Here is a 14,736-nt window from a genome sequence, read left to right on the forward strand (position 1 = left end):
CTCCTAATGCCACCAGGGAGGTATTATTTTTCCGTTTTATAGTTTGTGGGGGTAAAACTTATGTTTAAACTTCCAGAAGGAGTTATGAGTCGCCAGGGTTTTAGTTTAAACATTTGTTTTATAATATTCAATAAATAATTTTAATGGGAAATCAAGGCTGGTTATTTTGACGGGAATAAAATATTTTTCCTTCCAAAAGCTATATTGCCTTCGTTAGTATTACCCCAGCTAAATTTGTGACGTTAACAAATGGTCTTTAAAATGAATCTTTTGCAAAATGCTATGGAATTATGTTAGTCTTATCTGGTTGATTGCAAGAGAATGCCATATTGGCTAAAATCTAATGTGCACGTATTTCATTTGCGGTTACTCGATATATCTATAGGATATGCAGAAATTTAAATATATAAAATCAATTTTTACCAAAATTTAATTTAAGAATAAACTTATGAGGAAGAAAAATCTTCGAATTTCGATACTAAAACGCGATTACAGTTTAGCTCACTATAAATGACCGCATGCGTCAGCAGTTTGGCCCAGGAACATATTAACTCTTATATTTCACTCTATAGTTTTGGAGAGCATAAGTGATTATTGAATATTGCATTAATATGATTATCTGCACCTGCGAGAACTGTGTACTACGGAGGATGCATTCATACAAGGAATTCACGCGTAACATGCATACAAGATACGGGAAGAAAAAAACGTTGGTTCTACTATTAACTAAAAAGGTATCGCTATCAATTCTGTAAAGGAGAGACCATCATCCTTCGTGAAAACGTCATGGAAAGAAAAAAATGTGAAAAATATTGCTGGTAATCTTTTCAGTTCCATGCACCGTATGCATCCATTCATTCTCCCTCAATCCAACTTCTTCCCGAGATTAAGCATCCATTTGGAATGATATCTCATATTTTTACATTTCAACGTTCTTTCAAATCAAATCTATGAAATTGTATTTTTGACACCCGCAAATGAGAGCAGCAATTCTCTTTGGCTTAGTAATTCAGTGCAAGTAGTGTTTCAGGCTGTGAATAATCGGAAAGTTCATTATTTTCCTCCACGTCTCTCTCTCCCTCTGTGTTTTTCTATCGTCTCTTATGTTTTCCTTTCGTCTACTCTTTCCATTTTTTCCAATATTCTGGAAAGTCCACGGAAGTATCGACGAAATGTCGAATGAGAGAAATCTCCGAGACGAGGAGCAAAAATAACAAAGTGCACGTTACAACATATGGTTAATGCACTAATATTTGTATCTCAGTGGCTCTTGTAAAGAGTCCTCATATCTTAAATGAATAGAAAATTTACCCAGTTTGCATTCAAATTTCGTGAAATTTTCGAGATAAGCTTAGCAATACGGTGCGTCAGTTAACCGAGAAACCCATCCACAATTACGTAGCCTAAAGGGATGAGCTATTTATATTCGCAGCTATTGGTACCATGATCTCCTTCACATCGTACCCTTTCTAAGTAGGCACTGTCTAGGAAAGTATTGTTTTAGGCTTTAAAAGGAAGCCTTTACTGAAGTCTTCCCTACTTTCCTACCATTACATCCTTGTTTTGTCATCTGTCACCACGGTACCCTCTTTAGTGCAAGCTCTCCTCTTTTTAATACCGGTAATATACTCTCCTCTTTTTAATACCGGTCATGGTAGTATCCCCAACCACATCACACCTGACCGAGCTACCCTTCCCTATCAAACTATTAACTCTTCTCTCATTGACTCCTCTTCTTTCTCTCAGTTTCATGATAAAGTTTCATTCGATCTCTCATCATGACGAAACTAATGTAGCGTACAGCTTTCATAATTGATTATTACTGGTATATTCATTACAGACTCCTTCATGATGCATTCACTCTCTACCCTAGTTCCTTTTTTTCCCACAAACGTTCTCCAACTACTCCATAACCAACATATTCCGTCGGCATTTCTTCTTATCCATAATAATAGAAATTCCACTTCCATACAACAATCTAAAGAATACAACTTTGTGCACTGCCTCAAGGAAATATTCCAATATAATTAAACCATTTGATAAATCTTTTGCACATTAAACCTCAAAATACCCGGTGGTCGGAGGATAAATTGAGTCGATGTTAATTCTTCAAGGATCGAAGTTAGCGGTTCTTCATAAATTAAAAATAAATAGACATCAGATTTTTGCTTTCATCTAAAATAAACAAAAACAATTTCGAAAAGTATTTTGATTTCATAGTTTTTATCACTCAGAAATTATAACTCCCAAGGAAATCCGTCAGAATATCAAGTTCTTTAAATCTTAATTCAGATTATCATCAATCTGGCTTAAACCCCAAAATACGATGCTATATTAAACAGTTTGCTTATACCTCTCACCATCGAAGAAGGATATTATACTTTGAAAAAGTACAATACAAGACTTATTACTCGAAAGATAATCAATGAGATTTCACATAGTGATCTTATAGAAATATTGAACCATTAAAAAGTAAATTCTAATCAACATTTTGCTCATGATTAATAATAGTAATCTCAATTAAATGACTCGGAAAGTAACTGCGTAATGAGTCATCGTCTTCGCCTCTCTTATGAAAGTATTCTTCAGCCCTCGATGAGTAATTATATCCTGTCATAAGTTCAAGTATTGCTTCTTTTGGAAAGTTTAAATGTGGGATCGACCATTAACGAAAAGCATGTTGACCCAATCCCTCGGTCATGGTTTGCTGGAAGATTTGTAGCTGGAAAACGATGTCTCCCTTGAGGTAGGGCGTATTTCGTTTCCCCGGGCTGCCACTGCCGGTCCCCCCGCCGGCAACTGAGCACGGAGCGACCGCGCTTCCCTGCATCCCCGCGGGCGGTCAGCGAAGTCGACGGCAGCACACCTATTTGCCTCTCCGCGCCGCAGACAGATAGGAGGGGACAGCGGAAGGGTGGTTTTTCGTGCGGGATGGGGGTGGTGGTGCCGCGCGGACGCTCGGTGTCCGGGGCATCGTTGTCTGCGAGGATGATGCCATCCTGCGGTCAAATGCGCGAATACTGCAGTTTAAAGATAGAAATGGATGTCAAATCGCATGCTTCTTTCCCTGCTCCCTACACTCGCTCGTTTCTCTCTCTCTTTCTCTTTCCTTTCTTCCCTCTCTATTTTTCTCTCTTCTATCTCTCTCTTCTAGCTCTCTCTTTTCTTTCTTTCTCTGGCATGCTGAGATACAAGTCGAGGCGAGGATTGTTCGCCGGTTAATATTTTTAAATAAGCATCATTAATCAGCCAACGCCAGGAACTTGTCGCATTCATTTGTCCACAAAAATGTCTCCTTGCTTTACTTGCGTTTCTGGAGTCGGCGATCAATCGATGGATGGATCTTGTTTTGTTATGCGAAAATTTTAATCCCTTGAACTGTTTTTAAGTTTACTTCCGTATGATTGAAAGTAAAAGTAGTTTTCAGTTATCCATATCCCAAATGAAATATAGAGTAAATATATATTTTGAAAATAATATTACCGACTATGATCTTGTATAGTTTTTGTATCGTCTTGGCTCCTGTGTGAAAAAGAACTGCTCATGTCCAAGAATGAACACTCCGGTCGGTAATATTGCGGTATTAAATGCCCTAAAGGGTTTTCGATTTTAAATATATTTCATGTTTCCATTTAATATGAGGAATTCATGTGATAATTCATTAATTTTAATGTTATGCGCCTCGAGTTTTGATGGTTATTTACTTTAAATCTTTGAAAGATATGTATTATCAACTTCCGGCTAAATATTTCATCTCTGACGGTCGCTAATTTGTTGTAATACTATGAATGCGTTATTTTGTCGCTATTTCTCTCCCATCTTATGGAAACGGTTAATATGAAATAATAACCTGCTCATGAGATCCTCCATAATTAGTATCAAATTAAAATATTAACCAATTTCAGTTATCCAATAAAAATCGGGAAAATATAGTCAATATTTTGGCAGTGATCAGCTCTAAGTAATCAGTGGGGATGAGAGTTATAATTAAACAGTTTGAGTGGTAGGACCCTTATTACATGATGGACTGTGTATTTAAACTGTTTATCCCAAAAGAAACACAGGTTTAATCCATTTTATCGAATTAAAGTGTAATTAAATATGGGAAAGTCACTGTATCTGCTCCTATGTTTTAAATCGCCTGTCTTCCATCCAAATAGTTTTTGAAAATTTTAGTTTTCGAGACTAAATTTCATAAAGCATTCTAATTTATTTTAATATTCAACAATTTGGATAAGGATTAAAAAGTTAAAGTCAAGGCACAGTTTAAAATTTATACCATTTCATTATTAAACTGATTTCATTGCGACAGTGAACACAGTCTATCCAAACGATATTGGAATGGGGTATATTAATATGTCCTTTAGAAGACTTAATTCTCCCAAGCCGCAATATTTTTACTCCATCTCAATTATTTACTCCGAATGAGCAGGGAAATTAAGGGGTCTCATCAAAATTGCTCGTTGATTGCGATAATATCACCACACTGTATACCTGCCATTTAGTCATTTTTTATATTTTTTCCTACTTGCCCTTAATCCTTATATGCGCTTAGTTCGAAAAAAAATTCGAGGGATCACTTGTGACTGGAAAAAGTGAGTACTGTATCTCCTTAGAATAAAATCAAATAATTGAAAAGGCATAATGGGAAATTCAGCTTTTCACCGACTCAAAATTATGAAAAATCGATGACAATGCAGCCTGCAAGGTCTCGTAATTGAATTCCGATTGAATTCAGTTTTTATTCCCGTCTCCGTGAGCACAAATTCCCTCAGACGAGAAAACCCATTACCATTCTTTCCCTAAAAGCCTTTTTATCTTGCTCAACATTTCAAAGGAACTTGAGCGAATTTAATAAAATTATAAAGACATTTAAAATAGAGTTGACTTGGGAAAATTATGCTTCGGTGAAGTCAGTCGTCAATAGTTACATAATAAATTTATTTTTCCGCATCGATCATTAAAATATCGATGAACTGATTAAACTTTCGGTCGTTCTGAGGTAATTAAACGCTCAATTTTGTGACATTCACACCAGTAATTTAATTTAAAAATTATTTATCCTTGGTAAATTATCCATCATGCCATTTGGTTTTTTGTCGTGTTTTCATTAAGTTTTCTTGTTGCACCACAGAACTTTACTCTCACATACGTATCCTTTGTTTCAATCAATCTTTTGAGATTACCTCTTTTTTATTAATTGGTATAGCTACTCTCCCGTGTTCAAGAACTCTGATATCAAACTTTCTCTCCCAGGATGAATTTTATTCATTTTTGGTTCTGCTGTAGGATGGTATTTTCACATTCCGTTTTTACACATTCAAACCTTGCGCCACACAGTAAAGAAGGATATTAAGCATTTTGATATTATGTCATTATTATTTCAAGCATTCTCTCTCATTGTTATCGGCATTATCTCAGCTGTTCTCAAACTTAATGAAACATATTTGTCTGCATTTTTCGTGATAGGGTAGCAATAGCTAAACTTTAATCCTTTAAATGTAAATATCACATTATTACGACTGAAATCTCATTAAATTTGAATAATCGAAATGGAATTTCGATAGTTATTGGTAGCTCATATAAGCGGATCCATCTGATGTAGTGAGCTCAATTGAGTTCCTATCATGTATTCCGAATGCATACAATGACGTAATCTCTTGCCCTTCATATAGAATTTCGTCTCTATGTTTATGTATATTTTCAGCCATTTAATATTTACTTCCCTCTACCTTTTGATTTTTGAAAACCATATAGCTTCCATATATTATAAACTCAAAAAAGCATACTTTTAATGTTCTGAATGATTAAATCTGTGCATTTAAAATCATCCTGGAAAATTAAAATTCATTTTACACTAAATTCTTGTGAGAGCATGATAAAAGGTATGAAACGGCAAATGGCATTTAATATAATTGGACAAGTTTTATCCATGAAACTTAAGCCTTAAAAATCCTTTTTTGCAGATTGCAACTATAATCAAGATATCATTTCCGAAGTTCAGAACGCCGACTGTATCATTCGTGACTGTATTTTTATCTGCTATAACTTTTAGGATTTATTTTCTATTCAGTGTATTTTTATCCTAGGGGACTTGTCCCAGTACAATGGATTCTAACTCTTATTCCAATTTTAATCTCATTCCCACAGCTTTGGCTTACCCTGGCAGAGAAGCACCTGCAGTCTCGGGGCGTAGACTGGTCCAAGGCCGAGCGGATGTGCCTCAACGAATGGCGCCACCCAGACGACGAAGAGCTCGGCATCCAGATCGTTAAGGTGTGTACGTGTATGAGGTTTGAACACAAAACTGGATTGTGCAGGAGTGAGGGGCTGGGGCTTCAAATGGGGGGAGGGGAGCACTGAATCGGGAGATTGGTGCATTATGATTGGGGATACTGGACGAAGTGACATTCGGACGTGTCGCTGTCGAAGCGGAGAGAGGCCATCGATTCCAAACCCTTTGCAACTTCCATGAACCACCCAGAAACTGTGAAATTGCCAAATCCGTGAAATGGACATATCTCCTGGTCGTCATGCATCCAGATTCGTAATCAAACCAATCTCGAGTGACCAGCGATCCACGGTTGCTTAAGCACTGGAAAATAAAAATTCTAGATAAATCCTGAATAAAGCTTGAGTCGGGTAGTGATGCCTGTATTCACGGTGATTTAATATTTTCACGAGTAGAATAGTTGAGTGTAGAAGGAATAGTGATATACGAGGTCTATTAAAAAAATATCGCCACTCTGTTTTTTCAAACATTATTTATTTATTCATGAATATCCATTTTTCCCCTTCAAAGTAATCCCCATTAAATATTACATACTTGTGCCAACGTTTTTTCCAATCCTCGAAGCACTTCACAAAATCATTTTTTGTGATCTTGTTCAGCTCCTACTTCGATGCAGTCTTTGTCTCGTCAATCGTAGCGTAGCGTCGTCCTTTCATGGGCCTCTTCAGTTTCGGGAACAAGAAAAAGTCACTGGGGGCTAGATCTAGGGAATGCGGTGGCTGCGGCATCATTAGTGTGTTTTTTTTGGCCAAATATTCACGCATAAATAACGATATGTGAGCAGGGGCATTGTCATGGTGCAAAGGCCAATTTTGCTTCTTCCACAAATCCGGGCGTTTGAGTGGGATTGTTTCGCGCAAATCGCGCATAACTTGCAGATAATATTCTTTATTTACCGTTCTACCCTGTGGTAAGAACTCATTATGCTTCACGCCCCTGCAATCGAAGCAAAACGTTTATATTCGACCGATCTCCGCGCGCTTTTTTCAGCCTTGGCTGCAGCTTCCATTGGGATGATTGTGAGTTTGGGAGTTTCCTCGTCATAGCCATAAACCCATGATTCACCTCCAGTTATGACCCTCTGGAGCAAATTTGGGTCGTTGCAGACAGAGTCTAACACCTCATTAGCAATGTTAATCCGTTGCTGTTTTTGGTCAAAATTGAGCAATATTGGTACGAATTTCGCGGCGGCCCGTGTCATGCTCAAATCATTGGTAAAAATCGAATGGCACGAGCCAATCGATATATGTAGGCCCTCAGCGACTTCTCTAACGGTGATTCGACGATTGGCCTATAGACTTCACTTCATCAATGTTTTCGTCTGTTGTTAACGTGCTCGGGCGTCCGGCACGCTCTTCGTCGTTCACATATATCTCGGCCCTCTGAGAATATTTTGTATAATCGATAAACGTTGCTTCGGTCCAAGTTAACTTCTTCATATACCACAGTCAACGTTCGGAATGCGTCCGCGCACTTAATTTTTGTTTTTCACACAACATTTTTCTTTGATCCATTTTTTGGAACAGGCAAAAATCGGAAACAAGCCAAAACACGTCCAAGCAAAACAGCTATTAACAATTCACTGAACATTCAAAATGGCCAAACTTTTCGGAATAAGTGAGAGACATAATTATCAACATAACGTCACAAAGAAATCGAATATCAAATATACGTGACTCGCGAAAATTCAAAATCCGGAATACTTTTTGAACAGACCTCGTACTGTGATGCTACATTTTAATTTCGGAATCCACCTAAAAACTCTACTTACAATGTTTCTGCACACATAATGCATTATAAAGTTGTTTAAAAACCATATTTTTCGTCACTAAAATGAATTTGGCGAGATTGAGGTAAATGTTTCTTTTAAAATTTGAAAAAAAAAATTTTAATGAAAAATTATATGTATAAATATATATATATATATATATGTAATATATATATATATATATATTTATATAGTATATATATATATATATATATATATCCCTACCCGGACTACAACCTTGACGTGGTGGAATGGCTTGTGCGTTCCGATGACCCCTAGAGCTGTGCTGGCGGGAGTAATAATTATTGCTCCTGGTAGGGTCACCCATGCCAGATAGGTCGAAGGTTAGGAGCCAGACGAAAGGTAGTCCACGCAGCGTCTGTTCCTCAGTGAGGCGGCTGCAATGGCGCCTGACCCCAGTGGGGCGGCCAGTAAGTGATGGTGTCACGTTAAAAGCACTATTGAGGAAGGCAAAGGGAAACCACCTCAATTATCATTCCCAAGAAAAATATGATGGACAATAGAGATATTTTGAGTCCTGGCAACCACGGGGCTCGGCCCAATCGGCCGTGAGTCGTGCCCGACAACGGGGGAGGCAAGGCTTCCGCAGTCGTCATCCCACGAAACCCTTGCAAGGGAAAACCAGCAGCAGCAGCAGGACAGAAGACACAGGAGAAGAAGACCAAATTAGTTAGAATAGGTACGTGGAATATTAGGACATTGATGAGGACAGGGAAATTGGAGAATGTTAAGCGAGAGATGGAAAGGGGAAATATAGATATTTTAGGTCTATGCGAGGTGAGATGGAAAAATAGCGGGGATTACTGGAGTGATAAGTATAGAATAATATACAGCGGTGGGGACGAGACCCAACGAGGGGTTGCCATAGTATTAAATGAAGAGGTAGGAAGAAGCGTAGTCAACATAGAGCAGGTAACGGATAGAATACTACTAGTGGAGATAAAAGCAGAACCGACGAACTTAGTTATTATTCAGGTATACATGCCACCGAGCAACCATAAGGAAGAAGAGGTCGATAGGATATACGATCAGTTAGAGGACATGATCGCGTGTGTTCCTGCAGGGAAACATTTGATAGTGATGGGGGATTGGAATGCGACGGTAGGCGAAGGAAGAGATGGTGATGAGGTGGGGGACTACGGTTTAGGCACGAGGAATGACCGCGGGGAGAAAGCAGTTGAGTTCTGCAGGAGATAGGGCTTAGTCATCACCAACACTTGGTTTAGACACCACAAAAGACGCAGGTATACATGGAAAATGCCAGGTGACTCAGGAAGATATCAGCTAGATTATATCCTGGTGAGACACAGGTTTAGGAACAGTGTGATAAATTCCCACAGCTTCCCGGGACCGGATGCGGACTCAGACCAATATATAGTTGTTATGAAATGTAGCGTACGTTTCAAAAAGATAAAGCAGGGGCGGCGAGTTAGAAAATGGAATGTAGAAGCATTAAATGGGTTGAAAAGGAAGGAATACAAACAGGCGGTAGAAAAAATCATGGAGGATGGTAAAGGGCTTAGTACTATCGAAGAAAAATGGGAAATGATCAAGAAAGGGTTGTCTAAAGCCGCAAAAGACACTATTGGAACCGTTAACGCTAAAAGGACTAGGAAACCATGGATCAGGATGAAATGATCACAAAGATGGATGAGCGGCGAAAATGGAAGAATATAAATACAGAATCAGGCAAAATGAAGTACAAAGAATTGAACAATAAATTGAGGCGGGCAACAAATAAAGCAAAAGAGGCATGGTGGAAGACGCAGTGCGAGGATACGGAAAGTCTGCAGAGGAAGGGTGAAATCGGTGCGCTGTACAGCAAAGCTAAATCTTTATCGGGAAGTAAGAAAGTGAGAACAACGATTGCAGTTAGAGATAAGGCGGGTAAGGTAAAAGTAGACGCAGGAAAGATCCAAGAGAGATGGAAGGAGTATATAGAAGAACTGTATAGTAAAGAACTGAGACCAACAAAGTTAGACATTGAAAAAGAAAGTGACGTAGAGGAAGACAGCTTAGGTCCAGGCATACTAGACAATGAGATAGAAAGGGCATTAAGGGAGATGAAACTAAATAAGGCCGTGGGGGTAGATAACATTCCCGTGGAACTTTTAAAATGCTTAGGAAAATGTGGGAGGAAGAGGCTATATGGGCTGATCCGTAGTATTCATGAGGAGGGAATCTGGCCGGAAGACTTTGTGAGATCAGTTTTAGTTCCTATTCCGAAAAAGGTAAAGGCCACGTCATGTGAGGACTATAGGACAATTAGTTTGATATCCCACGCAGCTAAAGTTGTTCTCAGGATCATAAACAAAAGGATATAGAGTAGGGCAAATGATTACTTAGGGGATGATCAGTTTGGGTTTAGGAAGGGGAGAGGTACACGTGATGCCATTGCAGTAATGAGATTATTAATCGAGAGGAATATAGAACACAACCAGGAGGTATTTGCCTGTTTCGTAGATTTCGAAAAAGCGTTTGATAGAGTGAATTGGGAAAAACTAATGAGTATATTGCAGAAAATAGGAAGAGATTGGAGGGAAAGGAGGCTAATCCGCAACCTGTACATGTCTCAGACTGCTCAGGTGCGGGTGGGAAACGGGGAGTCCGGATGGGCAGTGTTAGGAAGGGGTGTAAGGCAGGGTTGCCCATTATCACTGTTGCTTTTCAACCTGTATGTAGAGGAAATGATCAAAGAGGCATGGGAAGAACTGGAAGTAGGAATGAAAGTGGGCGGGGAATTCGTAAAATCAGTTAGGTTTACTGATGACCAAGCTTTAGTTTGTCAGTCAGCCAAGGGGCTGCAAGCATTGCTGAGTTTATTGGAAATTCAGTGCGACAGGTATGGGATGAGAATCAACATTAATAAAACAAAGGTTATGCGATTTTCTAGAAAGAAAAAGCCTAAGCTTAACATTAAAATAGGAGGGCAAAAACTAGAGCAGGTAGAACAGTTTATGTATCTCGGTAGTGTCTTGGACCAACACGGTCAAAGTAGTAGGGGCGTAAGGAGAAGAATTGCGCTAGGCAAAGAGGCTTTCACAAGGAGGAGGGAGTTGATGACAGGGACTTTGAGTAAGGATGTTAAGAAAAGACTCATAAAAACTTTGATATGGAGCGTAGCTATGTACGGTGCGGAAACGTGGTCATTGAAGCAGGAGGATAGACGTAGATTGGAGGCTTTTGAAATGTGGGTGTGGAGAAGAATGGAGAAGGTGAAATGGACAGAGAAGAAAACAAATGAGGAAGTACTTGGTATGGTGGGCGAAGAGAGGGGTTTGTTGGGAGCAATCCTATGGAGGCAGGAAAAGTGGATGAAGGGGGTGTTGACTGGCAGTGGGATGTTGAAGACTGTGATAGAGGGTAGAATGTTGGGCAAAAGAGGAAAGGGAAGGAACAGGATAGGGATGTTGGACGGGATGAAGGGAGGAAGAAAGTACTCAGAGATGAAGAGGGACCTGATATAGAGTAGGATGATGGATTTTGTTTTTTGTTAGGAGTAATAAAATATTTGTTTGGTAGTTGTTTCCATCCGAAAACCTACCTTAACCTGTAGATTACCTTAAAAAAAAAAAAAAATATATATATATATATATATACATATATATATGTGCGTGTGTGTGTGGGTGTATATATATATATATATGGGTGTATGTATATATATATATATATATAGGTTCTCCTTCCCCTTAATATCAAAATGCGCTTTCCACAGACTTCCCACTATCCCGTTTTGTCGTTTCCTCTCTATTTCTCGCTTCCGTGCGTCTCACTCCCAAAACTCGCACCATCCGTCCTGACTTGCACCCACTCAAGATTGAAGGGGGCTACAAAGCTACATTATTATCTGGAATATTCATTGTCAGTGTTCAAACTTGTTAATGTTCACTGAGGCATGAGGGGAAAAGTAGTATTGTTTTTCTTACTACTAGATAAGAGTGTGAAAGCTCATACTCCACGTTGATTGATGGGCTTTAATGACAAAAAAGCCTGTCGGTTAAAAGTGCATGGTGGTGATTTTGGACCGCTTCCGGAGGGTAAAGGGGGTAATGGTGAGTTCCCCTTAAGCAGTAAAATCCACGCATTCTTACTTTCCTCCTCAAATGATATAGACACCCTTTGAAAATGGCATAAAAGAAATTTTCACTCGTTTGCTTTGATTTGTGTTTCCTTTTGTGTTCCTACAGCATTAGCACTATTGGAGCGTATTTGATGACAACTCATGAAAGATTTTTCTGCCAAGTATTGTAATTTCTGGTGACGTTTAAGTATCTTAAATTTAACATTCATCTCTGACGTGCCTTGATACATACAGTATATCTCTCCAATATAATCCTAGTCTTTACTGCTAGTTATGACTTTGAATTCCATTAAATTAAAATATCACTCTCATCACGTGCTAGGATCTCCATCGTACGGGATGCAGCCTGTTCTGCGGAGGCTCGGAGGGTGCCGCAGCCAACCAGGCAGTCCTCAAGCGAGTACTCCTAGGCTTCGCGCGATGGAACAAGGCAGTTGGCTACTGCCAGGGCTTCAACATGCTGGCCGCCCTCATCCTGCAGGTGACTGAGCGAAGCGAAGCAGATGCCATCAAGGTGAGAATATTATGAATTTCAGGTTAAAGGTAGCCAATCTAGGAGCATGTACAAGGTTTGTATAAAAAGTATTCGGAAACAATTTTTCCGAATGTGACTGTACGTTCCAGCACGCTCGTACCGCTCAGTAGGGGGTCTGACCTTCAACAAGCGCCAATCGCCTGCGAGCGTTCGTTTAGGCTAAATCCTGTTTTTAGTGGACCCCTGTCTAATGACTCAGTGCAAGCGCAAAGATCAGGGAACGATTGAACAGTGGTATGCCATCAAATTTTGTGTTGGACTCAGTAAATCGGGTACGGAGACGTTGGGCATGATATTTCATGTGTTCATGGATAAAAGCATGTCACAAACTGCAGTTTTTAAGGGGCACAAGATCTTCAAAGATGGCCGAGAGAGTGGGGAGGACTAACTCCTCGCTGAATGGTCGTCGACGTCAAGAACCAACGACAACGTGCAACGTGTGCGTTAAGTGCTGAATTCATACCGTTGGTCAAGTATGCGCATGGTTGCATATTGCATTGGCATTGAATTGAAATTGAGAGATTTTATCTGTAATTTAAACTTCGCTCCGTAAGTGATTCCCAGCCTAGCTCCTCCAACATTTTAGATACGCTACCAAGTTTATCATAACAATGTTTTACAAATCTACCTCCACTACGCTGCACGCGATCCAGTTCGGCAATCAATCCAACTTCGTGAAGATCTCATATACCAGCAGTATATTCTAAATAAGTTTCCTATCCCAAGACAATTATCGCGATTTTATAAAGGGTGGTGATTTCAATGTCCCATCTATTGACTGTAGCACATATAATTTTAAAGCGGGCGGTTATGCCAAAGATATCTGCTAATCGCTATTGCACTCTTTGACGTTGAACCAATCGAATCAACTTATCAATTCACCAAATAGGGGCGATAATATTCTTGATTTGTTAGCAGCGAATTTTCCCGAAAACTTCTAAACTATAGAAACTATATAATGAATTAGTGACCTCATGGCAGTAAATTCTAAGTTTCTGCTTCATGGGGTCCGAAATAAGAAGCCTAAAATGAAAATTTACTTTTAAAGAAAGGGACTAAAATGACCTGAAGTGCGCGCTACAGAATTAATTTGCTAGTTTTAAGAAAGATAGAAATAACCGAAATGCTAAGGATACGTGGAATCACTTCCTTGAGATAACGCGGTCAGTAGTCAATAAGCTCATTCCCAGTATTTGTATAAAAGATGGCACGATTGTAAACGCGGATATTAGAAAGGCATTGCGACTTCAAAGGCTGTCTCGCCAAAATGAAAAATATTAGGGATGATATCTCTAGCGACAAAAAATGCGACCACTTGTAAGATATCCAGGTTGAATGCCAATAATAAATTTTGGAAAGAATTAAGCAAATTCGAAAGGAAAAGATTCGTGGAAAATTTGAAAAAGAATTTAAAAGTATTTTCGTCCTGCGTCAGAGAGGTTCAGGGAATTAAGTCAACAAATTAATTCACTCAAATATTTTAAATGCGGAAAAGTAACTTGGAGTTTGGAAAAGGTTAACTTATCAAATTCCTTCTTTCAAAGCATCTTCACCCTTGTCTCACCGAATATCTCCGATTGCTTACCAAATCGTGCCGACCAACTGATGCCAAAAATTGAAATCTCATAAAATGGAAAAGAGCATTTTCTCTAAAATATTGAGCCCAATAAATCCTCCGGATCCGATCAAATACCCGCTCGTATATTTGTGGAACTGGCATCGGAAGTTACTCAGTATCTATAAATCATAATAAATAGGTCGCTGGTAGATCATAAGGTTCCCAGAGATTGGAAAACGGCTAACGTAACACCAATATTTATAAACGGAGGCAAGGAGGAACCGAGCAATTACAGACCTATTTCCCTCACAATCATTTCACGCAAGGTTATGGAGCATATAGTTGCTTGTTCGATCGGGAGATCCCTCTATAGTCAGGAATTATTGATGAAAAATCAGCATGGTTACCGAAAAGGTAGATCCTGTGAGGCACAGCATACGCTTTTGTCCATGATATTCTTACGAGAGAGAGCAATATTCCT

General features: G+C 39.2%; 1 protein-coding gene across 1 annotated transcript in view; it reads left to right on the forward strand.

Moving 5' to 3' along the window:
- The window catches only part of LOC139689526 (TBC1 domain family member 30-like), a 355,900-nt gene extending 343,209 nt beyond the window's left edge, over positions 1–12,691 (forward strand). Inside the window, exons 4-5 of the mRNA XM_071586699.1 lie at positions 6,151–6,276; positions 12,485–12,691. Coding sequence (XP_071442800.1) covers positions 6,151–6,276; positions 12,485–12,691 — 333 coding nt within the window. The remainder of the gene's footprint in view (positions 1–6,150; positions 6,277–12,484) is intronic.
- Positions 12,692–14,736: the final 2,045 nt, after the last annotated feature.

The sequence above is a fragment of the Hetaerina americana genome, unplaced genomic scaffold (assembly GCF_022747635.1).
Source record: "Hetaerina americana unplaced genomic scaffold, ioHetAmer1.1.p SCAF_24, whole genome shotgun sequence".
In the NCBI taxonomy this organism is placed as follows: Eukaryota; Metazoa; Arthropoda; class Insecta; order Odonata; family Calopterygidae; genus Hetaerina; species Hetaerina americana.